We start from the raw sequence: 25,622 nt of genomic DNA on the forward strand, positions 1-25,622 counted from the left end.
AAGTCAATAGTCAAAACTGCATTCAGTCAAAAGATAACATGGATATATGGAATGCCTGCTGGGTGCCAGGCACTCCTCTCAGCCCTGCAGACACGGCGTTGAGCAAGTCGGGCAAGATCTCTGCTGTTGCAGCACTGGCATCTCTCTGTGTGAGGATGGAAGCAGAAAATGAACCAATAAGTACGTGAAATCTATCAGGTGGTAAATGGAGCTAAGACAGAACCTAGAGAAGGGGAAGATTGAGGATGAAGGGGAAGGGGTGGTCATACCATCATTTTTGATGGCTAATCATGTTTAGGGGACACCTGCATGATGGAAGAGAAGCCACTCTGCAGACTCTGGGAGAACAACCTGCTCAGAAATTTCCAGAAGCCCAGGGCAATGGAAGCTGAAGTGAGTAAGAAACAATGATGAGAGATGGAAACAGAGAGAAGACACAGGCAGGTCAGGCAGGACTGAAGGCCAAGATTAACGATCTTCTGAATGTGGTGGGAACCATTAAAGGATTTTGAGCAGCGATCAACATGATCTGATTTGGTTACATATGTTTTTTGAAAAGACGACTTTGACTACTGTGTGTGCAGAATTTAGAAATAAAAGACAAAAATTCCTTCCCTAAGGCCCTGATCCATTATTAGTCCTCAGCATCTACCAGCCTATTGAAAACTGATAGTATAATCATTGCCTGCCTTCCAGTCTGGAGAAAAATTGTGTGCCATAAAACAAATAACTCATCTGAAAATTTTTAAAGAATTAAAAATATGAACCAAGGTATTTATATAGCCTGTATTCTTTTAAATGCAAAATTAGAAAATCAGTAAATAAAACAGAAAAGAAAGAAACCTGATTTTTGTAAACCTGAGATTTCATGCATTAAAGATTTTTAAAGAGTTTACTCCTAAGAACTAACCTCTGAAAATCAATTAAAATCAGAGCATTTTACTATTTATTATTGAGGTTATAGCCATTGAATCTGGTACACTCCAGAGCTGAAAATCTTTGAACAGAAATTATTAAAGAAAAAACAGCCTTCTCAATGTCTGTAGCTACTTGAATTATTGGAAAGGAGAGTACCTACAGGCAGGTCCTCTGAATCCACAAGTGGTGGGTTACAAGAAAAAAAAAATTAATGCTACAAGCTTTAAATTGGAATAAAATAGTATAAAGAACTGAATGAATCCCATTTTGGTGAGGGAAGGAGGAGAAGACCTTTCTGAACGATTTTCTCTTTTAAATATATACATTTACTTATAGGCATATGTTATACATTGTTATATATGTATGACACTATACTACATATATGTGTGTGTGTAAAACTATTGGCATGCGTGTAATATAGCAGTACTAGCCCCCAAACTGCTAGGAGAGTTGTGATGCCTTCAGAATTTCTGCAGCGACCTTCCATGGAATGCCTAGGAGAAGGTCTCCTTCTCCATTAGGATGACATATCAGTGTGGGATGCACTGCTTTGCACTTGATGGGATTTTTTGGTACATAATTTTATAAATTTCAAAGGTCACAGATACACCAAATGTGTATTTTCTTATACCAAGATCCAAGTGTCATATCAATGTTCTGCTTGGACTGAAGGATAAAATGAAGAGTGAATAATATTTAATCAGCTGAGCAGCACCATTCAGTAAATCATATTTCAGTTTGCCTTGTTGCAGACAGATTTGCCTGGTAACACTTTTCTTTGTGTTCAATAGAAATGTGAGAAAATAAGGTTGACATGGTTCAGTTTGTGGAGTCTCAAAAGAGCGAGTCATAGTGTTAAATCCAGCAGACTCCTGGTGGAGCTCCGGGGAGCTCTGAGTGCTGGAACTTACGCTTTTCCCTTTTGCTCAGCCTCTGGGATCCCAGCAGCCTCCACCCTCTGATTGTGGAGGCAGAGCTAAACGCAGAAACACAAGATGGCTCCACCAGTTACCTTGCTGGAGCTCAGAACACAGAGTTACTGGAGTAAAAACATTTAAGTTGATTGAAACAAAAACAGTTGAGAGATGTAGAACCCCCCACGTGTGTTATACTACAGATTTCTAGGTGTCAGGAAAATGGTCAAACCATTGAATAGCTAAGATACACTTTTACATGATGGATAATTCCTTCTTTTGAACCAGCTCTCAAATTTGTTCTCATGTCTTCGTGGCCACAACTCCCTTGTCATTCCTGCCTAGAAACCATGTGTGGGTTCTATCACCTCATTTATGTGGTTATTTCCTCCTTTGTGTGGTTTTCAATGCCAGCTCCTGTCTGGTCTCTTCCCAGCATCCCCCACACTCCCTGTCTCTTACCTCTGGGAAGGGCTCTGTGCAGGCCGGGGCCCTTACTGAGACCGGCTCCCGCTCTCCAACCTTCCACTGCTGGTCTCTCTGTGGAGCCAGGCCTCAGCCATGTGGCCAGGAATCAGGGCCTGCTGACCAGAGCAGCTCTCTAGAAATGTGCCGCGTGCTTACATTCTGTGCTTTGGCTTTAAAATTCCCATACATCTTGTATTCTACTTCGTAAAGTCTCCAAGTCTTTATTAGTATGAAAAATAGTGCCCCCCAGTCTTTGGGTGAATTTAAGGGCCAAAAAGAGGTATCATTGTCTGGCATACTGATACCCGTCCTTTCCCTGAACCCTACCATATGTGCCCTCGACTTTAAAAAGCGTGGACCTACTACACTCCAAGCATTTGAGAGTTTAATCATCTACTACATTGTACAGGTCACCAGTTTTTCAACTCCCAAGAAATCAGTTCAGCTGATATTTCTTCCAGAAACAACTACCCTACCCCATTTCCTAAGGAGGCTGGTTTTGTGACTTTCCTGTGGGCTTTATACACTGTATTTGTTCCTGTGCGTATCCCCTTCACTAAACCATGACTACCCCAGGGAATGTGGACCGATCTTAATAAATATCAACTGAACTGAACAAAACTGGAATTATTTTCTCAACCACAGTTTAGTGTGGTTAAGCATTGGCTTTTACTACTACAAAAATATATCTTCAAAACATATGGGAGACTTTGTCACCTAAAAATAGAAAGAAAAAAAAATACATGCATAACAACAAATACTTTCCATCATGTAATACATATAATAAAGCAAATTATATTCTGTGCAATTTTTACTGGCTTAATGAAAGTCTTGAGGTGATCTAAATTTTTTAAAGTCAGGATATTTTTAATTTAAAATTAAAATAAATACATAAGAAAATTTTCTCGACATTTCTATCATAACTTCTTTTGGTGGAATATATTACTTTTACTTTACTTCTCATTTGTTATAACCATAGGCTAAGACACAAAACAATTTCTCTATTATTTCTGCATGTATACTTAGCATAATTTTATATTTTAGAAAGATGTTATTTTCCATTTTGCATGAACAAAAGAATAGCAATTTTTAAAATGTGTGCTTTTGTCATGCCACTAACATAGAAATTTAAATTAGGGGCTGTGTCTTTCCAAACTGCTTTGCCATCTGTCAGTCAACCAAAAACTACTGCTGTGATGATTATCAACACACTCGTTTATTAAAAGCCCAGGGCCCCAAATCGTAGTCACGTGTGATTCCTTTCTTTTGGTCAGACTTGATATTTACCACCCTACCTATAAAACAACCTAGAATTTGGCCATTTTTTAGTGCTTGTACTCCCATCAATCAGTCAAAAGCTGCTGTGGTTCTCTCACCTGGACAACGGGAGTGGCCCTAGCTGGTGGTCAGTCTGTCCTCACGTGGCACATGGTGTTTAAAACAATGAGTTAGGGCAATTCATATTCCAGTCTTCCTCAGAGTAAGCCCAGGGCCCTGCAGCCTCATCTCGCCTCCCCCGGCCCCACTGCCTCTCTTTCACTCAGCACTAGCACACAGGTCTTCCAGGTCCCCCTCTCTTTGGGGCCTCTGTCACTCCATGTCACCGAGTCTTTGCTCAAGTGTTCCCTGACCCACTCCCTGGCAACACCATCACACACTCGTCATCCTTTCTTCCTTCTCTGACTTCTTTTTGGTTCTTATCACCCAGAAGAACCCAGGTGCTGATGGACCTAAAACTTGTCCAGTTTAGCGGATCTTCTTTAAGCAGAAGAATACAAAATAATGACTAGAAAATTGCGAGGTCCTCTTTTAGTAAAGCCGCCTCCAGTTTTCATTATTGCAAGGGTCATATTTGCTCCCTTGTTGGTTTCTTTACTTAATTCCTGACTCCACAGGTTCCTTGACTCCTTCCATCAGGGACCATGGCCCATCACACCTCCTCTAAGCCCCAGCACCTTGAGCAGACAAGGCCCACAGGAAACATTTGCCAAACAAGCAACTGTCCAGGCCTTATACAATGAAAGCTTTGCGGGTAGTATTTGTAGGCCTCTTATATTCACATTCTTAGATGTTTTAATGATTTTCAAATAGTTAAGTTACATATCTACCTTTTGGGGTGTGTGTTTTCAAAATTTCTATAGGGTCATCCAAAATTCTCTTTGAGATGTTGAACAATGTGTGACTTTAGCTTTGCCACATACAAATAAATATGTTAGATCTTGTCCTCTCCAAATGAAGAGATAATTAGATTAGTAATTGTTCACCTAAAAGGTAGATATTTATGCTCAAAGGAGATGACTGATTATTTCTTTTCAAAAGTAAGACTGGAATTTGAAGAGTATTTGTTATCAGTCTTAGATATTTATTTCTTATTTATTTTATTTTTATTTATTTTTAGACAGAGTCTTCCTCTGTCATCCAGGCTGGAGTGTAGTGGCAAGATCTAGGTTCACTGCAGCCTCCACCTGCCAGGTTTAAATGGTCCCCGAGCCTCAGGCTCCTGAGTAGCTGGGATTACAGGCGTGTACCACCATACCTGGCTAATTGTTGGTATTTTTAGTAGAGACAGGGTTTCTCCAGGTTGACAAGGCTGGTCTCAAACTCCTGACCTCAAGTGATCTGCACATTTTGGCCTCCCAAAGTACTGGTGTGAGCCACCACACCCAGACAGTCTTATATCTTTATTTAAATTATCTCTATAAAACTACCAACTGTCACACTCTATCCTTATTGTATTGACTGGGTGGAGGAGGAGAAAGAAAAGGAAGTGAATACCCGAACCATCTGAAGATGTATCCTAACTTTAGTATGGATATTATGCTTCCCTATGCGGATATATTAAAATTATATTTAAACTTTTAAAATCAGTATCACTACTGAAGCTGAACAGTATCATATATCTGCATACAATTATTACTTTTGAAGTTAAATTGCTTCCATTCTTGTTTGTGTTCAGGACTCCGCATTCATTCTTGAAATCTCATAGATATTCCTTTAACTTATTTTTGCCCTTATTTGGTTTATTTACTTCTTAAATTCTTGGAATGTACATGATCTATAGTCAACTTCCCTAAGACCTTTAGGTATGATTCAGGCCTTTAACATTGGCTTGCAATTCTTTGTATCACACGTTAGCCCCTAAATACACTGGGCTTTATTTCCTGGTTATCCACTCTGTTCCGCTAAGCCATCTTGACTACTACATCAGTACCGCAACATTTTAACTATTGAGGCTTTATGTAGCATTTATAAATGAGATAAAATAATTTCTCCCTTGTAGTGCTCCTTATTGAAATAGTCTTACTTTTTATTGCTTGCTTAAGATTCCAGATGAAAGTTGGAATCATTTTGTCATGTTCCAGAAAATCCCTTGAATTTTGATTGAAATTGTGTTAAAAGTATAAATAAATTTTGGAGAATTTATAGCCTTTTCAATATCCACTCTTTTCATTCATGAACAGAGCATTTCCATATACTTCTTAATGTTTGTGTTTATATTGTTCAGTAAAGTACTTTAATTTTATTCATGTTGATTATTTACCTCTTTGGTAAAGAATGTATTCAAAGACTCAACCTCACTAGTAATTAGGAAAACACAAATTAAAACTAAAAAGAGATATCACTTTACATCCAATAGATTGGTTAAATTCAAGGAAGACTTTAGCAATGCTAAGTATCTAAACTTCTTGTCTATCATATTCATAGCCAATATTTTGTTGAGTTCTTTCCTTGCAACTTAAGTTTGCTTATAATATGTGTGTGTCAGTCCTTTTCATTGTGGCTCCTGGCTTTTGTATCAACCTTAGATCTTCCCAGTAATATATAAATATCCATTTGTACATCCCCCTAGTGCTTTTTTGTTGTATGTTTCACATTTACATTTCTAATCCATCTGGAATTTACTTTTTGTCATTGTGAAGAAATCAAATGCTATGTCATCCCTTATGTGGTGAGCCTGTTTTTACTAATTCTAGGTATCGAATCCATACTGCTTTCTGATGAAATCCTAAAGTCTTGTAAACATGTGTATCTTTTCTGGAGTTTTTTCTTCTCTCCCATTGTTATCTATTGATTCTGGGGTCATTTCATATTGTTCTGTATATTGGTGCTTTAGAATATGTTCGTCTTTCCATAATTCTTTATTTTTCCTGTGATTTGTTTTCCTATGTTCATTCTTCCAGATGATCTTTAGTGTCACTGTGTCCAAAAACAACTTTAAAATTTACTGGGCTTTGGATTTGAACTGCTTTAATATTTAAATTAATCTAGAGACCAATGGAAATCTTTATAATACTGAAGGAATGTGATAGTCCATTTACATTTATTCACATCTGCTTTTATGTATTTCAGTCAATACATGTCATTTTCTTCATACAGAAACTTCCCAATTCATAATATATTTATTTCCTAAGTATTTTCTATATCAAGTTGCTTTTCTGAATGGAATAATTTTCTTAATATTCTGACCAATTATTTTTAGTATGTAAGAAAATTATGAATTTTTATATATATCCATGAGGAAGCTTTCCTTTTTAAAATTTTAAGCTAGTATTTTACTGAATTTTCTAATTAATTCCAAAAGGTTTTTTCAACAATCTTTATAATCGTGAGTCTTTTTTCCAAATAACTCACCTCCTTATTTCAGTTTTTCAGTTTTACTTTATTGACCATCACATCCACAACAAAGTTAAATAATAAGGCTGGTAACCAGTGTCTTCACTTTATTATGGATTAAAAATGACGATCATTCTAATGTTAAGTGGCTTAAATGCCATAGTAGTGGCAGGTTTTCTCAGAGTCAAGTTCAAGCTCAAATAGTCTGCTCAGTTAGCTGTGAAGCAAGGACTTACAAAGCTAAAGCCAGTAACAAAGGCTAGTGGTGGATTTGGAGTCCAGGCAAGGAAATCTAATCCAGGCCCCAAAGGAGAGACCTCTGCTTAATCAGTTGGGGAGGATGAGAGCTGTCCAGCAACACAGAAAAGAAGCCAAAAGATCAGAATTCAGAGAAGTGAGAGAGAAAGAATGTGTCAGCCCTCACCATCCATCTTTAAATATTTTAAACAATGTCCATCTTTATAAACAGTGAATATTTGTTTTAGGATATGGTACTAACTGTATGTAATTGATGTAATAAACTCAAATAATATGAGGCCTTGAATGTATTCTTTTTTTTTTTTTTTTTCAATTCTTGAAGTTCCGGGATACATGGTACAGAATGTACAGGTCTGTTACATAGGTATACACGTGCCATGTTGGTTTTCTGCACCCATCAACCCGTCATCTACATTAGGTATTTCTCCTAATGCTATCCCTCCCCTAACCCCCAACCCCCCAACAGGTCCTGGTGTGTGATGCTCCCCTCCCTGTGTCCATGTGTTCTCATTCTTCAACTCCCACTTATGAGTGAGAACATGCAGTGTTTGGTTTTCTCTTCCTGTGTTAGGTTGCTGAGAATGATGGTTTCCAGCTTCATCCATGTCCCTGCAAAGGGCATGAACTCATCCTTTTATATGGCTGCATAGTATTCCATGGCATATATGCAGTATATATTCTTATGAAACATCCAATAGATTAAATCTCCTACTGTGAAGTAGAGCATACATCTGCTTGAATAGACTGTGTGTACAGATCTACAGAGATAAGATAGTAGTCAGAGAGAGAGAGAATAAGTGTAAGTGTAGCCTTTAAACCTGGGAGCATAGTCTTGGGAGGAGAAATCCACCCTGCACTCGCACACAATATTTGCCTCTGACTGATGATATTACAAAGTTATTCAAGGAAAGCAGTTATTCAAGTTATTCCAGGCCCTAGAATTTCTTAGGTGCTTTCTAGTCCAGGTTCATCAACACTTTGTAATTTGGAGAAAATCATGGGATATTAGCATCATGAAATATCTAAATGTGGAAATAAAAAGTCACATTGGAGTTTAGTTAGAGTGCAGTAAGAGTTACTGGAGGCTTTCTTCATAATTGTCAATGCTTTGTGATTTTTTGCATTCAGTATCTGCAAGGACAGCTCAAAATTTACACCAAGTGATAGAAGCCATTAGACTTATCGAGATCACATTTCCTGAGTGGCATCTTTAGAAAAGAAACTCGAGGAATCACTTGAAATTTTTTGTGTTTAAAAAAAAACGCAGAGGTCTTTCCTGGGTGCACTTAAAGAGTAAAGTTGAAACTCACTTACAGTGTTCAGCAATTCTGAGGACTCCCAAGTGTGTTTTTGGAGGGTGTCTGCTCTCAGAAAAACAGTTGCCAGAGAAAAAAACAGCTTTGAGGTGCATTTGACCTCCAAGCCTGCTTCATCCCCAGAAGACTTCACTGCTCATCTCACAGTTAGCAAGAGATCTATTCAATATATACGGTTTACATCCTAAATCCAATTTATAAAGTTAAACCCTAAATTGTATTCCTTTCACTATCACGTATCAACATTTTATTAAATTAATTTATATTTTGGCCAGGTAAGAAAGCAATTAAGAATATCATTTAAAAAGTTGATATAGTAGATAGTTCTGTGATATATAATGTTTTCTGAGCACTTTGTTAATCAATTCACTTTTGAAATCTCATTTAATCCTGAAAACAACCTATGAGGTAGGTTCACACTTTGTTCATTGCTTCACAGGCATTTAAGTAACTTACCTGGGGGACATCGGTTTTAAGACTTGATTTGAACCTAGGTCTGAGGTAGCACCTCCAATCACTGCAACATGCTTTCTCTCAAAAACACAATTGAGAAAGAAACATGACTCATCTTGGTTCGCCTATCGAATGGAGAACACAGGCCGTTTCATACAACTGGAGGGAGAGAGAGATTCTCAAAAATAATTTCTACTAAAAAATTATGACCTTTATGAAATATACTTCTGTATTACTCAGAGACAGCTACATGGATATACCTCAGTTCAGATTTTATGGAAACATTGATTGTTTAACTGGATTTGTAATAAAAGTAAGGGTTGAAATTCAGTGAGGTAAAACGTGCATTTTACAAACTGGTCACTTTGCACTTTCTACATACATCTGGTTAATCATCTGGTTTGGGATCCACAAACTTTGTGTCTTCCATTAGTTTATAAGCCGAGAAAATTATTGAAATTCTTAATATTAAAAAGGAATGTGTAATAATTATATCACTTAAGAAAGCTTTTTCAGAACCGGCACCATGGAAAGTAACAGTTAATTGAAAATTTAGTAAAAAAAATCACTGCATTCCCTTATCTTCTTTTTAATCAGCTCTTTCTATAAACCCGTTCTCAGATATTGGGATTTGAGTTTTCATAAGTATCCAAAGAAAATAAGTACTATAGTACATAGTATCCATAGTTTGTGTGTGTGTATATATATACTCTATATATGTGTGTGTGTATATATGTTTATGATATACTATACATATATATAGTATGTAGTGATAGTCTTGCATACTATTATTAAATTTTACTTTGAGTCTCAGGCACAGCCTGGTTTCTTTCAACATGAACCCGGAAGCCCAAAAATATATCCATTTTATTAAAATGAAAGATTCCTGAGAGGAATAGCAGCACACACCCAGGTCCTTACCTGTTTTGAGGTCCTTGTCTCACCAAATAATAGGTTGACAAAAGCTACTCCAGCCTTTTCTGTCTTCTGTCCCCAGCTCCAAATCCCTCCCTTTTGCAAATGCAGAGCAGGCGAGCAATCTCTTCTGTTGCCCTGAATACCTGGTAGGCCGTGCCCTCAGGGTCTCACTATCCTCTAAGCAACTTGTCATAGTATTTTTTCTTTTAAATAAAGACAGATACCTCCCGAGAGGAATTCTGTTGCAAGCTGTTGAAAGTATTTTTTATCCACTATACATCATCATTATCATTACATTTTTATGAAGACTGTCATAAATATCTGAACACCGCTGTAATTGAATATGCTATACATTATTCATTGATGTTGATATCAGTTGAATGATAATAGCTAATTCATTGACAAATATATGCTATTGTCACTATATGCAGATTATGTTAAGAGTAACAAATCCTTTGGTGATGAGGCCCTATTTTTGCAATAGGTACTGTTGCATTACTTGCATTTCTCTTGTGTATAGTTTAATTACCTATCCATTTGTTTTCTGATTTAAAAGCCTTAGACATATTCTACCTTGTAAGGAAAAGGCAAAGAAGAAACTCACTGCATCCTTCTCTTGCATGATTCTTAGATTCTCTCAGTTCCTTAGATGCTCTGAGTTCAAACTGTAAACATACTTGGAGGCAGTGGATTTTAGGGCAAAGGTATGAAAGCCATTTTTATTCTTCCCTGGTGTAAACTGGGAATGCATTCTAGTGTTCATTCCCCAGAGATTATCTGCATCAGGCTTAACAATGCCCTCACTGTAAACAACCTAAAAACAAAACAAAACCAAACAAAAGACAGGCAGTAGGGCATAGTTTTGTCTTATTTGATTGGTTAATTCATCTTTTGTTTCCCCTGGGGATGGGGTTTACCAGCCTCCACCTCCCTTACTCCTTATAGATTACTCTTGCCATCTAGATTCCTGAAGTGCACACCTAAGCAGAAAAATAAATGTGAGGCATTGACACAGGAACAACTGACTAAAGTCAATCATCTGTCAAAGAACCACTTAATAAATGAGTTTAAGACCGTCTATTCAGGTCATGTATGAAAGTCCCTTCTGGTCACTGTCCAATTTTATCAGGTCCAGGAAAGTAGCAGACATGAGAATTGTTCAGTCCAGATTCAAATGAAGCTATCATTTCCCCGTATGTATTTCAACATTCATTGTTTCAATTTTAATCATTTGTATAAATATAAATAAATCTGAATCACACAGGTAATCTTAGAAGAGAAGGAGACACAATGAGGCACCACTATACACCTATCAGAATGACCAGAATGAATGCAAAAGGTGACAGCACCAAATGGCTAGGGAGGATGTGGAGCAACAGGAACTCCCATTCACTGCTGGTGGGAATGTGAAACAGCCATTTTGAAAGAATGTATAGCAGTTTCTTACAAACTAAACATACTTTTATCATGTGATCGAACAATGGCACATCTTGGTATTACTAAATAAATTTAAAACTTACATCTACTCAAAAACCTGCACGCAAATGTTTATAGCAATGTTAGACAACATTACCAAAACTTGGAAGCAACCAAGATGTCCTTCAGTAGATGAATGAATAAATAAACTGTGGTACATCCAGAAAATGGAATATTATTCAACATTCAACACTAAAAAGAAATGAGATATCTAGCAAAGACATGGAGAAACCTTAAATGTATATTACTAATAGAAGACCATCTGAAAAGGCTACATCCTCTGTGATTCCAACTATTTGAAATTCTAGAAAAGGCAAAGTCATGGAAACAGTAAAAAGATCAGTGGTTGCCAAGGGTCAGTGGAGAAAGAGGGATAAATAGGCAAAGCACAGAGAATTTTTTAGGGCAGTGAGACTATTCTGTATGAAACTATAGTGGAGGATACATGTCATTGTACATTTATTAAGAATAGAGGGTATAGCCCAGAAATGAACCCTATTGTTTTTGGACTATTGAACTCTGTAGAATTTGGGTGATAACAATGTGTCAATGTAGATTCATCCACTTTAGCAAATGTACCTTTAGGGTGCAGATCTTTGATAGCAGGGGAGGCTGTGCCTGTGTGGGGAAAGGGAGTACATGAGAATTTTGCCCTTTCTGCTCAATTTTGCTGTGAACCTAAACCTGCTGTAAAAAGGAGAGAGAGAGATAGAGAGAGATAGAGAGCGAGAGAGAGAGAAACAAATACCTGACAACCAGCTGCACCATTCATCTGATAAATACTTATTCACTTACTACCGTGTGACAGGCATGCTTTGAATGCATCTTATTTTATTGTTGAATTATATATAAATATAAGATATACATTAACTAGCATTTTATTGACTTTATTTTAATGCTATGAAACCTAAAATCTTTCAAGATTTGACTTTTAAAGAATTCTGCATGAGGCCTGGCATGGTGGCTCATGTCTGTAATCCCAGCACTTTGGGAGACCAAGATGGATAAATCGCTTGAGCCCAGGAGTTGAAGACCAGCCTGGGCAACATGGTGAAACCTCATCTCTACTAAGCGAATCGCTTGAACGCTGGAGGCGGAGGTTTCAGTGAGCTGAGATCGCGCCACTGCACTCCAGCCTGGGTGACAGCGCAACTCTGTCTGAAAGAAAAACAAAACAAAACAAAACAAAAACAATTCTGCAGGAAGACGATTAAAGAAATAATGTGAGGAGAGGGTAAACTGACCTGCAATGATCATATGTTAACAAAAACCTGGGCTCAGCTTGCTGGATGTGGAGTGATCGACTAGGGGGATAAATTGGAACTAGACAGCTTGTCATTTTTGGGGAGAATAAATAAAGGTGCCATTTCAAATAAGACAAGTTCCTTCTGATAGGTTTTCAGAAAGTTGTACATTTTAAGGGTTTAAAATAGGTTTGTTTGGAAGCTTGGAAAGATTTCATGTTAGGTACCAGAAGAAACTGGTAGATGGATTGGGTGCAAGAAATTGGAGGAAGGGGCCGGGTGCAGTGGCTCACGCCTGTAATCCCAGCACTTTGGGAGGCCAAGGCGGGCAGATCACCTGAAGTCAGGAGTTCAAGATCAGCCTGACCAATATGATGAAACCCCGTCTCTACTAAAAATACAAAAATTAGCCAGACATGGTGGCATGCGCCTATAATCCCAGCTACTCGGGAGGCTGAGAAAAGAGAATTGCTTGAACCCGGGAGGCAGAGGTTTCAGTGAGCTGAGATCATGCCATTGCACTCCAGCCTGGGCAACAAGAGGGAAACGCCATCTCAAAAAAAAAAAAAAAAAAAGAGAAGAAAGAAAGAGAGAAAGAGAGGGAGGGAGGGAGGGAGGGAGGGAGGGAGGGAGGGAGGGAGGAAGGAAGGAAGGAAGGAAGGAAGGAAGGAAGGAAGGAAGGAAGGAAGGAAGGAAGGAAGGAAGGAAGGAAGGAAGGAAGGAAGGAAGGAGAAGGAAGGGTCCTGGAGAAAAGCAAAATAGAGGGAAAGTGAAGAGGACAGCATCAGAGCCATGCACAGCCACCAGAAGCAAGAGGACTGGAGTCCATGTCAGGGCCTCCCTCCTGGTCCTGATGGGAGAGGGGAGGCTGCAGCAGGAGGAGGGAGAACCAAGGACCTGGCCATCCCGTTTCACGCATGTGGCCATTTACATTTTATCTCTGAGTAATGTTTGGCTTCAGAAAACAAAAGTAGGATTCTCACATTCTTAGATAAAATTCAATCCCAAGAAAACAAGTTTTAATATAGAGTATCTGGTGACCCCAAATAAGAGCAAAAGAAAAAGGTTAATTGACTTATTTATGTTTATCTAAATAGATTAAAATCGAACTGAAAATCTCACTATAAATATGGGCATATGGCATTAATTAGGGCCATACTGAAAACATTGTGTTTTCATTTTAGCATTAAGAATTCATGCTGCATTCAGTTTGAATTCATTTTCCCTTTAATGTTTTAATATTTTAATCACTTAATTCATTAAGTCATATGAATTGGAAATATAATAAATTAGGCATATTAATTATAACATCCAGTATTGCTAAAATATATAAATATGAATAAAATGCATAGATTGATTGATGATGCCATCTGTTTTTCATATATAACTAATAGATTCACTGTAAGAATGGATTTATGATCTCTTTTCAATTGTTTCATTATTGTTTAAATTAAACTCAGAGAACTTTGAACTAAATCACAGGTGGGCAAATATACACACAAAGAGAAAGTGACACTCATAGTTTAACCTTTTTTGTACAAGTGGAATATCCCTTCTCAAGCACTGTAATAAAGTGGGTGTGCTTATAATCTGGGTGCATGAACAAGACACACCTATATAGGAATACAGACATCATCTCTCTTGGGCAGGAGTCAAGCAGCTGTGGGTAGAACTGTAAGTTGGGCAGAGTTGTTTCCCACTTCTTTCTCTCTTTCCTTAGTTGACCCAAAAGATCCTTGAGTCTCTCTTACCCAGGTGCTGTCACCACCCTCAGGCTGGGCAACCATAACCCCCTCAACTACGCTGTCCCTCTACATCCCTCCCTCTTCCTTCCCTATCATGTTCCTATGGAGGTGCCGTATGTGAAACGCTGCATTCATGGTTTCCAAGTTAGGGATTTAGAGTCCAAGAGTGCTATGAGGATTTCCCCTTTTTCTGCTTTCATTTGCTGATGAATGAAAATAATTCCTGTAGGCATATTCGGAATCATCAGAGGCCACCCTGTGTGAATGAAGCATGCTCTATTTTGTTTGTAAGCTGGGTTGGAAGAGCTGCGGGGCTGACGCCTCTGGATACATCCCTGGCTGCTCACAAAAGAGGTGTTTGTTTTTTGTCTTTAAAGAGGGATATTTCTTCATTTTGAAAACACTATTTTAGCAAAGCTGAGAAACACCAACACAGCAAGTAATATATTAACCCTCTCCATTCATTTGACAAATATTTCATGAATAGTTATGATGTGTCTGGCATTGCACTGGTTTTAGGGATAGGGATATATAACACTTTTCCTCCCGGAGCACGCATCCTTATAGGAGAAGACAGAGGATAATGATAAACATAACAAATAAGTTAGAACATGACAAGTCCTATGGAGAATTCAATAGCACTTGAAGATAAACAAGAATGCTGGCTTGGGGTGAGGGTGTGGTTCCAAGTGCAGTTTTAAAGTGTGTTAGAGTCACCTGACAGAGAGCAGCACTTGGGCACTATTGAAAGAGCCTGGGGATGGCACGGGAAGGGTGGCTCACGCCTGTAATCCCAGCACTTTGAGAGGCTGAGGTGGGCGGATCACGAAGTCAGGAGATTGAGATCATCCTGGCTAACACGGTAAAACCATCTAAAAATACAAAAAAAAAAAAAAAAAAAAAAAATAGCCGGGTGTGGCGGCGGGCACCTGTAGTCCCAGCTACTCGGGAGGCTGAGGCAGGAGAATGGTGTGAACCCGGGAGGCGGAGCCTGCAGTGAGCCGAGATCGCACCACTGCACTCCAGCCTGTCTCAATAGAAAAAAGAAAGGGAAAAGAAAGAGGCCAGGGATGTAGCCAGGTGTCCCGGCACGTCTGTGACATGAATGAGTTTTTCTGTAATCAAAAAATTAAGTAGAGAAGATGCAATCCTTCGATCCCTGAAGAACGCTGAAGCATACAGTATAGGAGAAGAGTATTCCTGAATGAATCATGCTCTTTTTCCATATACATGCAAAAGTTTTCAGATGCAGCTTTGCTAATGAAAACCCTGTGAAATAGCCTGTGTGTTAAGTAGCCACTTTATTTTGTTTCTAATTTAAATTTGAAATTGTTCCCCAAATCAAAGGGCAACCAGGAGAACATGCATCTCGAAATACACAGCAAAAATATTTTGCATTTACTTATAAAAGATTAAAATTTTCTTTTCATAAAAAGAAGAGTAAAATGTACAGTGGTTTTGTTGTCGTTGAATCAAATACCTAAATTAAGTGTAACATCCCTTGACCTCACATGTTCTGTCTCTCATGTAAGAAACGTTCTTATTTCCACGGGTCATCTGAGATAAAATGCCTCGTGTCAGTTCGTCCAGTCTCTCATTTTGCTTCTGGTTCCTTTGAAATGTTTAGAGCATATCCCTATTAAGCATAATTTTAACATTTTGTACATCATTCCTGCAGCCCTTTAAGACAGTGGTTAAATTTAATAAGTCTAGGGAATGAGGATCACTCTAATGCCTTTTATTTCTTCATGTGCTTCATCCATAAGGATGTGGCATGTTTTTATAGAGAAATGTCTAAGGCACTCATTATGAAGTTAAAATCACCTTTCCCAAATTCTGTGGTTTGAAAGAAATACATTTGGATTTTTATTGGTAAGGTATTAAAGCAAATACAGGCAATCAAATATAAAACAAACACTTTTTTTTTTCCGTTTCCTTTTGCATGCCTTAATTCAGTTTGGTGCAATTAATTGTTAGCAGATACTTTATATGAAAAACATGTTTTGGGGTAGGTAGGGAAACCTTACACTGTAAGGCAAAAGTGGTGTCCTTTGCTCTTTCAGATAAGGAGACAAGGAGGCATCCAGCTCCTGGTGGACCTGTTGGATCATCGGATGACCGAAGTCCACCGTAGTGCCTGTGGAGCTCTGAGAAACCTGGTATATGGGAAGGCTAACGATGATAACAAAATTGCCCTGAAAAACTGTGGTGGCATCCCAGCACTGGTGAGGTTACTCCGCAAGACGACTGACCTGGAGATCCGGGAGCTGGTCACAGGTTAGAATCATTATCAAATTATTATACTTTATCTCAAGGTAAACTTTCCATTATCCAACACAGAGGCAAACGGGCTAATCAAATAAATATTGTGGTGTTCTAATAACGTAGGCAGTCTCAATATGTGTTTTCAGATGAGTAAACAACTGAAGAAAATGGTATCAGATGTGACACGCATGGATTGATCATATTCAATAATCCAGTAAATGTAACCCTCACTAAAATTCTGTCATCATAATCAGCTTTTGTCAGTGGATTTAGAAGTAGTTGAGCGTCGTACAATACCCAGGGCTCTTTGTTAGAATAGCATTAATAATAATTGATCAAAGGACAGGGCATGTCAGTTTTTGCTAATAAGGTATATATTCTGGTTTCTAGTGTGGTTAGCAACAGACAGCTTATCCTACTTAGCAGTTAATTTTTTGAATGAAATATTCATGTCTATTAAAAGTCACAATTATTACATATTAAGGAATTTTTAAAAAGTGAACATGAAAGCTTTTCCATGATTGTAGGACTTTCGGGTTTTGTAAAATGGAGATAATTATAGTAGCCACACTATGGTCCTGAGGGTTTAAGAAATGAGACCGTGTAAAACATTTGGCACGTATGTGGAATACATGTGAACACAGTCAGTGTTAGCCATGAGCTGTCATCCCTCCCTTTTAAATATGCAGTGTTACTTGGAGTATTAATGGCCCAGGTGGCCTCAATACAGCATTTCAAATTACTCTGCCGCTTACTCATCTTAATCATGCTCACTATCGTTCGAGGTGATATTTGGTTTTCAGTTCATCAAAAAGTACCCCATCAGCAAGTATTTAGCAAATGGATTGCGTAGTTGACTGTCTAAAAAGATCTTTTAATTATCTGTGATTCAATCGACCTTCTGTCTTAACTCTAAATTTTCCTTGTAGCTATGCTGATGAAGTAGATGAAAATGTATTTTTTAAGAAAATACACTATTCAAGCTAGAGAGTCACAAATATTTGTCCAGTTCTGGGTCAAGACTCCCAACTTTTGTATATTTTCTTAAATATACACTCTTTGAGATTATTGGCCCATTTCTTTCTCACTCTTAGTTACATTAGAACTAGATGCAAATTGTTTTTTTTTTCTTTTGTTTTGTCTTTCCGTAAGTAGAAAATCGTCTTTGTGGAAAAAATAATAATTGTTAAGAATTACCGTACTACTAAAGCAATATTTCACACTAAACTAATGTGGGAAGACATGAGTCAGGGAAAGTAAAAGTATTTTTATCTACGCAGTGTGATGTCTATGATAGTTTAGAGGTGAGTTATGTAACTGAAAGTATTTCCTACCATTATGGTTATGAACAACCATCCTTATATTTGTGGGTTTTGCTTAAGTTGGAACTGCCTGCAAAAGAAAGAGCTCAGTGCATGTGATGGGGACAGGAGGCAGTAAGACTCCACCAACAGATACATGAAGCCATGAGAAATGAAGACCAGCAGAGCCCTTCTGTGTACACTGTATGGATTCATTTATGATTTGAGAATAATTGGATTTGACTAAAATTTAATTTTGCTCCAACACAAAATTCATTGTCTAGAAGAACCCCTCTGTGGTGGCTTCCCTGATTGCCAAAGAAACTCAGCCACGTGTCAAAGGTTGTGATGAATGATGGCTTAAAACAGAATGGAAATGCCATACCCCTGACACATGACATCTTCTGCAGAATATACCTTATCCTGTGCTGACATTTGAAGCAGCTGTAAAGAACTGACCACTGTCTACTCCACTGCCTTCAACATTGCTTCTGACAGCTTCTGGGTGTCAGCCATTCACAAGTGCCAGGGCAACATCAGAAATTCCTATGTGAGCCCCATTTGGAAAACCAAAGGCGTAACCTCTTGTTTATTTTCCTGGTGAAACATGGGCTGTAGGAATGATGCTTGCTTGATGTACGGAGAGGATACACTCTTACTCCACTTCTTTTAAGAAGGAGGAGGTTTGCACCCACTGTCATGTTTGGACCCACTGTGTTTTCATCAGCATGTGCTGGGAGTTTGAGGCTTTCTCTGTGTCTCCTCCTAGAAGAAATGCCGTGATAGCCACATCCATTGAGAAGGACAGTGGTTGTTACTTCAATAGATGTTTTCTGCCTTTCCAGAAGCATGTTCATATTGTGCTTGGCTGAACTTCAGGCATCAGTTTCACCTTTTTTCAAAGAAAAACATATCAGAACATGTTGACAAGCTGAAGTTCATGGTTTCTGAAGTTGCCATCATGGATTCTCGAGAAAATCCACAAGCCCCTTGGCCAAGCTTCCACTCTAGTAAAGGAAATTGGAAGAGAGTAGGAGAACATTCTAGTGTGGAAGCAATTGCTCCTGTAAGCCAGTCTAGTGATTGGCTCTAGACAAAGCCTTCTGAGTTTCCTTACTGACAGAAACCTGAGGGGGCCTGGAAACCTGCAGGAGTCAGCTAACTTCTGCACAGACGTTGCCTCAATGATGTAAATCAAGCCAAAGCCAGCTTCACCGCCTAAAGCAAAACAAAATAAGGCAAAAGGAATTCACCTCAGACAAAGCTTGGATTCTGTTGACCAAGCCTGGGATGCCCTCAGTTGACCACACAGTGCCGCCACAGAGATGCCTACACCAGTGCCCACTGCCCACTGCAGGGTGAGGCTCTGATCTGAATGGTCAGGTGTGTGCAGCACTGGCTGCTAAATATTTAAAGCAATGGGCCTGACAAACAAGACCACATTTTAGGAACTTGCTAGATGAGCAGCAAGGGAGTGGATGACTCTGAGAGGTGGAGTAGTGTGTACAAGAAGAAGGGCTGGCTTCACATCTGTTGTCACAAGGAGCCGCTGCAAATCTGTTTAGGAATTAGGTCAGATATCCATGTATGGATTAAACAAAACGATGATCTAAGTATAACAACTATACCCCTTACTTCCTTTGCAATTCTCCCATGCATCTAATACAGAACTCAGCGAAGAATAACGACTCAGTATGTTACAGGAGCCCCGCCATACAGGGGAGTTTTTCTGATCACTTTCCTGCCTATTATCTCATGGATGAGAACAAATGTTGAACGAAAAATTACATGGGAAGGCAGGGCGAGGTCTCCCTTTGAATTTCTTACTTATTCGTAGACTAGGATGTATTATAAACAAATATTCAAAAGAACAATTTTAGTGATTTTTAAAAAACTAAAGCATAGTTTATAAACCAGATTTTAGATTAGACCCATCTATATATCCTGAAGAACCTATGATGTCAAGAGTGCCAAATTATAAATAAGAAAGAAATGATCTTGCAAAGCTTTACATTATGTGTTGAATATTGCTCGGCAAACTATTCAAACCATGATAAAGTGTTGAAACTGAGATGTTTACATACATTTACATCCAACACATAAACATGCATGCTGAAAAAAACAGCTGCCTGTTTTCACTGCAGTATCTCTTCACAGTAGAATATATTTTGCTGCCTGCTATGTCTTGCAATAAATAATTTTCTTCCTATGCAATAATTACTACGAGATGATGATGAGAATTTTTGTTAAATCCAATCGAAGCTATTGTATGCTAGCTGTTGCTTGAAAAGCTCCTAAGCAAATAAACTTTGATTAGAAATGCTTCACATCCTTTGGGCCTGACTCATGTAATTTTTCTCTCTCTAAATGTGGAAATAATGGACCAAAATTTTGAGTATGCCCAACTAAAGATTTCAGAATGCTTTACAAATCATAATAAAATGGTTTTTATTAAACTGTAGAACTTAGTAAATAAGTGTTATTTTGGTGAAAGCACATGTCTTGAGAACTGTGCTTCTCCAGGAGAAGAGTATGTTTGTCCATCTGATGCTTCACATATCCAGATGGTCTTTCCTTTTAGTTAAGGAGTCAGGCTGAGGACTCAACCTTGTCCTTCATTTTGGGTATCATTAATTCCCTCCTTTCTCCATAAAAGTCCCTTCCAGAATCCTCTGTCTTCGGGACAGATTTGGATTTTGCTCTCTAGACCTGCACGGCAATCCTGGATTAGAACTTCTGTTTCCAAGATCCTGTGCCCTCTTCTCTCTTGTTTTTCTCTCTTACAAGTTCCTGAAAAGGGATGCTTAGGAGATTAAATTCTGAAAAAATAAGTCTTTAACCCTCACACATGAGTGATGGTTACTAGATACACAATTCTAGATGGAAAATTATTTTTCTCAGGAATATTTTCTGTAATTTAATTTTAGACTTAATACTATTAAATTCTCTCGTGATATATGCGGTGTTGCCTTTTTAAAAAAAAAAATCATTGAACATTTTCAGTTTAAAGAGTCATGACCTTGTTCAGTGCCAGAAAATTTTCTTCTTTTTTAAAATAATTACTTTGTCTTCATTTCCTCTGTCCTCTTTTTCTGAAATTAGTCAGATTTTGAGCCTCTTGGATTATTTCTCTTGTATTTTCTTATATAATTTGGAGCCCTTTGCCTTTTAATCATATGTTCTGAAAGAATTCTCTAGTATCCAACATTTATTTTCCCCCAATTTTTCTGTGACTTCCATGCTCCCACTACCAGGGGCCCAAGAGGGTATCATCTTTTGAAAAGAAAAAATCTGGAGCTCTTTCCTTTCGCTGCTGCGGCCGCAGCCATGAGTATGCTCAGGCTTCAGAAGAGGCTTGCCTCTAGTGTCCTCCGCTGTGGCAAGAAGAAGGTCTGGTGAGACCCCAATGAGACCAATGAAATCGCCAATGCCAACTCCCGTCAGCAGATCCGAAAGCTGATCAAAGATGGGCTGATCATCCGCAAGCCTGTGACGGTCCATTCCCAGGCGCGATGCCGGAAAAATACCTTGGCCCGCCGGAAGGGCAGGCACATGGGCATAGGTAAGCGGAAGGGTACAGCCAATGCCCGAATGCCAGAGAAGGTCATGTGGCTGAGGAGAATGAGGATTCTGCGCCGGCTGCTCAGAAGATACCGTGAGTGTAAGAAGATTGATCGCCACATGTATCACAGCCTGTACCTGAAGGTGAAGGGGAATGTGTTCAAAAACAAGCGTATTCTCATGGAACACAGCCACAAGCTGAAGGCAGACAAGGCCCGCAAGAAGCTCCTGGCTGACCAGGCTGAGGCCCGCAGGTCTAAGACCAAGGAAGCACGCAAGCGCCGTGAAGAGCGCCTCCAGGCCAAGAAGGAGGAGATCATCAAGACTTTGTCCAAGGAGGAAGAGACCAAGAAATAAAAGCTCCCCTCTTCGTCTGTACATACTGGCCTCCGTGACTACATAGATCAGCTATTAAAACAAGCCTTTATCTGCAAAAAAAAAAAAAAAAAAAAAAAGGAAAAGAAAAGAAAAAATCTAATAATTATCTTTTGTGTTTTTTAATAGCTCCTATTTTTGTTTTATGAATGTAAAATATTTTTGAATTTCTCTAAGGATATTATTTAGAACTTAAGTTTGTTTTTATCTCTTTAGCATGAATTATGAATTATCTCAATTTTTTTTCATTGTCAGCTTTTCTTTTTTTATGGTGGGCTTTTTCATGGATGTTGCAGGCTTACTTCAAATCTGTGGTGGTCCTCAATCTTCTGCTTATTTTTAAAATAGTGGAATAGAGTTTCTCTGAGCTCTGTGCATGTCGGTGAAGCTTATTCACAGTGAAGCTTCACTTCAGGGTGAGTGGGTGGGAGGGAACTGTTGTAGTGGGGAGTCTTGTTGGTGTTTTAAAGAGGAGGGTTTTTCTCTAAGGCCCAGATATCCGCAGTAGCTTTTTGGTTCTCCCCAGTGCAGTCCATCTATTTGGAGATTCTTCTGAGTTGTTTATTTTGTTTATGTGGCCTGGAGGAAGGGGATAGTACTTTCCTGTCTGCTGGCTATTCTTTCAAGCTAGGTGGAAGTGGAGAATGAAAGGTGACTGCTTCCTTTCAATCACCCCTTTCTAGCTTGTCTTCCCATTTCTGCACCCCAGGTTCCTGCCATCTCTTGAGTACAAATCTTTCCTAGAGTTCCACCAGGACAGTCAGCCACCTCCCTGAGATAGGATCCCCTAGGTGTGTATCTTGGGCTGTGCTGGCTTCTCCCTCAGCTCCATCTGTCAGCTCACCCCTGGCTGTTTTGTATCTTACAGAAATGTGATGAAATTTCTTGTCTGAATTACTCCTTCCATTCTCTTCTCTATTCCATTATGTCCATGATAAATAACATCTTCTGTCCTGTATGAGTTCTGAACTCATACAGTTCTGAACTCATACAGTGAACTCTGAACAGTTTTGAAGGTTGAACAATGTTAAATATGTTTACAGATATTATCTCTGTTGCTGATAAAAGCCAGGCTGGAGGCCTTCTTTAAGGTCTGTCAGCCAAGTGACCTTGCTAATGTCACAGAAGTTCGGGTATAACATTAATGAAGCACCTGCAGGGAAGAAGACACCGGAACAGAGGGAATGCATTTCTCCCACTAACATCCCCAGCCTATTTTTCTTTCATCCTCTTTGTTATGATCACCTAGAGGCGTAGCCCCTCTCCCTAGAGCAGGAGCTAAGCAGTTTATCAAGAAAGCTCTTCTTCTGTCTTGTTGGCACTTTTTGGGGATTACCTGGAATTCCTGGTGGGCAATTTGTATATTACACCAAGAGGCACCAAAAGGGGTCAGAGGAGCAAATTATTTAAATCAAATTGAGGGTTACTATGTTCCCAAGATTTAAAATTAAGTCTAGTTTTATTTCTTATTCCAAATATTGTTCAGGTATGTTGTCCAACATAGCACATTAGAGGTTCTGTGAGAAGATTAAACAACATCCCAAAGATAAAAATGAATACAGACTTTTCAATAATGAAATGCCAGCAATGTAGAGATGCTTCAAATTTTAATATGAACCCCTCCAAATATCAAATTCCCGTGGAGAAATTAAAAATCAAAGTTAAAATCCACTTTCATGTTGAAGTCCGAAGACATTAAGGCAAAGGAATTAAAGTCAAAAAATCAATACCTCTTGCCGTTGTGTGTTAAAGTTCAAAATCCACAATTCTTAAGTTAGCTAATGTGTAAAAATCATCTTCTCCCAATTTTTTATTTTGCACAGTCTCAGTCAAGGGGATTCTTGTGCCTCTATGGGGCCTGGGTCCTCCAGCAACCTGAATTCGGGGCTGCCTCACACTGGAATTGGCCACATACTTTCCGGGCCTCAGGCGATACATGATTGCATTGTCAGCTCTCCCTCCTCTCACTGTTCAAAGGTGTGAGCAATGGCCCCTGCCCATCAAATGTAGCAAGCAAGCCATTGTGAGCCTTTAAGGGAAATTATCCCAGGCAGGCATGTTCCCAGAAGCCAGCCCTCACCGGGCGTGCCGCAGGGCATCAGTGGAGTCTGTATTGGTCATCTGTGGCTGCTGTGACAGTTCACCACACATTTAGCAGCTTAACACAAGGCAGATTGATTTCCTTATGGTTCTAGGGGTTACAGGCCTGACGCAGACTCTCCTGGCTTCAATCTAACTGTCACCGGGGCTGTGTTGCTTTCAGGAGACTCTAGGGGACAGTCCATTTCTTTGCCTTTTCCAGCTTCCAATGCTACCCACGTTCTTTGGCTCATGACCCCCTTTCCACTGCCTTCAGAGCCAGCAACGTTGCATCTCTGATGAGTCTTCCATGGTCACATTTTCCTCTGATCACTGCCAGAAATGATTCTCTGCTTTTAAAGCCCCATGTGATTAGATTGTGCCCACCTGGCTGATCCAGGATTCTCTCCATGTTAGTTTCCCCATTTTAGATGCTTTGTCTTCATCCCATCTGCAAGTCCCTTTTGCCATGTAAAGGAGCCCATTCATAGGTCCCGAGGCATCAAATGTGGACATCTTTGGAGAGTGATTATTCTGCTGACCACAGTGTCTGAGGGAGTGAGCGCATGGAGACCCCTTGGATTTAGTCAGGGGATGCCAGCCTGGTGTTGTGTGGCTTTGAGAGTCCATCACCTGTGGACTTAACCTGAATCAGGAGAAAGAAGTCCAGGCAAAGGTTCATTCTGGCATGATGCACTTCCCGCTTGAAGGGAGATTCCACCATTCCCATTGTCTCTTCTTTGGGAAACTGGAATCATGGATATTGTTGCCACCTTGCAACATTTAGATACTGGCAGCAGAGGCAGCACCTGTCTCCAGGTGCATCATGGTTTGACCAGGGAGGCAGAAGCACTGTAGATGACATGGAAAGGGGGACTTGTTATGAGGATTAGACCTGACACCACGGTGAGAGCTGGTGAAAACGCCTGTGGAAGGCTTTGCCGCTGTGTCCAATGATGGGCCTGCAGTTGACACAGGCCAGCAGGCAGCAGTCAGAAAGAACAGCAGGATGTGAAGCAGGGGAAGCCAGAGCCAGCTGCCACTCATGGGGACAAATGGCACCCCTCTTTTGCCTCTCGCTGCCTGCAAATCTGCCACATGAGTGATACACAAAGCTGCCGTTCTTTGCCACAGAGCCCTACATGATTCTTCCTGGCCGGGACCTAGGGAAGTGGAAAGAGGGGATGTGATGGGAGCTGTCAGAGCTGTGGCCTAAAAGGTGGAGTAGCAGCAGGGGGGATGTGCACACACTGTAGCAGCCCTGATGCCCTCTGCCCGCAGCCCTCAGAGTTCAGCTCTGTGCTTCACTTGCACCAGCCAGGCATCCTGCAGATGTCTCCATGGACTGCCTCAACCTGCAACCAAGCAGGGAAGGAAATCCTGGGAAGCACAGTTGCAGTTCAGCTGGGGTGACACAGTACAAACCCACCACTCCAGGTCTTATATGAGGTGGTTTCTTTCCCTTCCTGCATACTGCAAACCTTTGATTTTGGATTTCCTCTTTGGGAGTCAGGTGTCTTGGTCCAGTGTCCCATGAGTGTGTTCTGTCCCGTAACAAGCCTTCCACTGTCCTATGGTTTGTTAGCAGCTTTTCCTCAATCCTATGGTGCAACAGTGATTTTTCTGCTTTTTATGATGGAATTGATTTGTTCCCTTGGCCCTACGAAGATTGCAAAATCACCCTCAACAGACTCCTGTTGAAGCTGCTCTTGCCATT

General features: G+C 39.6%; 1 protein-coding gene and 1 pseudogene across 4 annotated transcripts in view; both read left to right on the forward strand.

Annotated features, from left to right (window-relative positions):
* Window positions 1-25,622, forward strand: part of LOC105489509 (catenin delta 2) — a 936,482-nt gene that overhangs the window by 694,635 nt on the left and 216,225 nt on the right. For all 4 annotated transcript variants that reach the window (XM_011754343.2, XM_011754340.2, XM_011754341.3 and 1 more), the window contains one exon: window positions 16,388-16,601. In XM_011754343.2, coding sequence (XP_011752645.1) covers window positions 16,388-16,601 — 214 coding nt within the window. The remainder of the gene's footprint in view (window positions 1-16,387; window positions 16,602-25,622) is intronic.
* LOC105489508 (large ribosomal subunit protein eL19-like) lies at window positions 21,174-21,883 on the forward strand (annotated as a pseudogene).

This window comes from Macaca nemestrina, chromosome 6, assembly GCF_043159975.1.
Source record: "Macaca nemestrina isolate mMacNem1 chromosome 6, mMacNem.hap1, whole genome shotgun sequence".
NCBI lineage: Eukaryota > Metazoa > Chordata > Mammalia > Primates > Cercopithecidae > Macaca > Macaca nemestrina.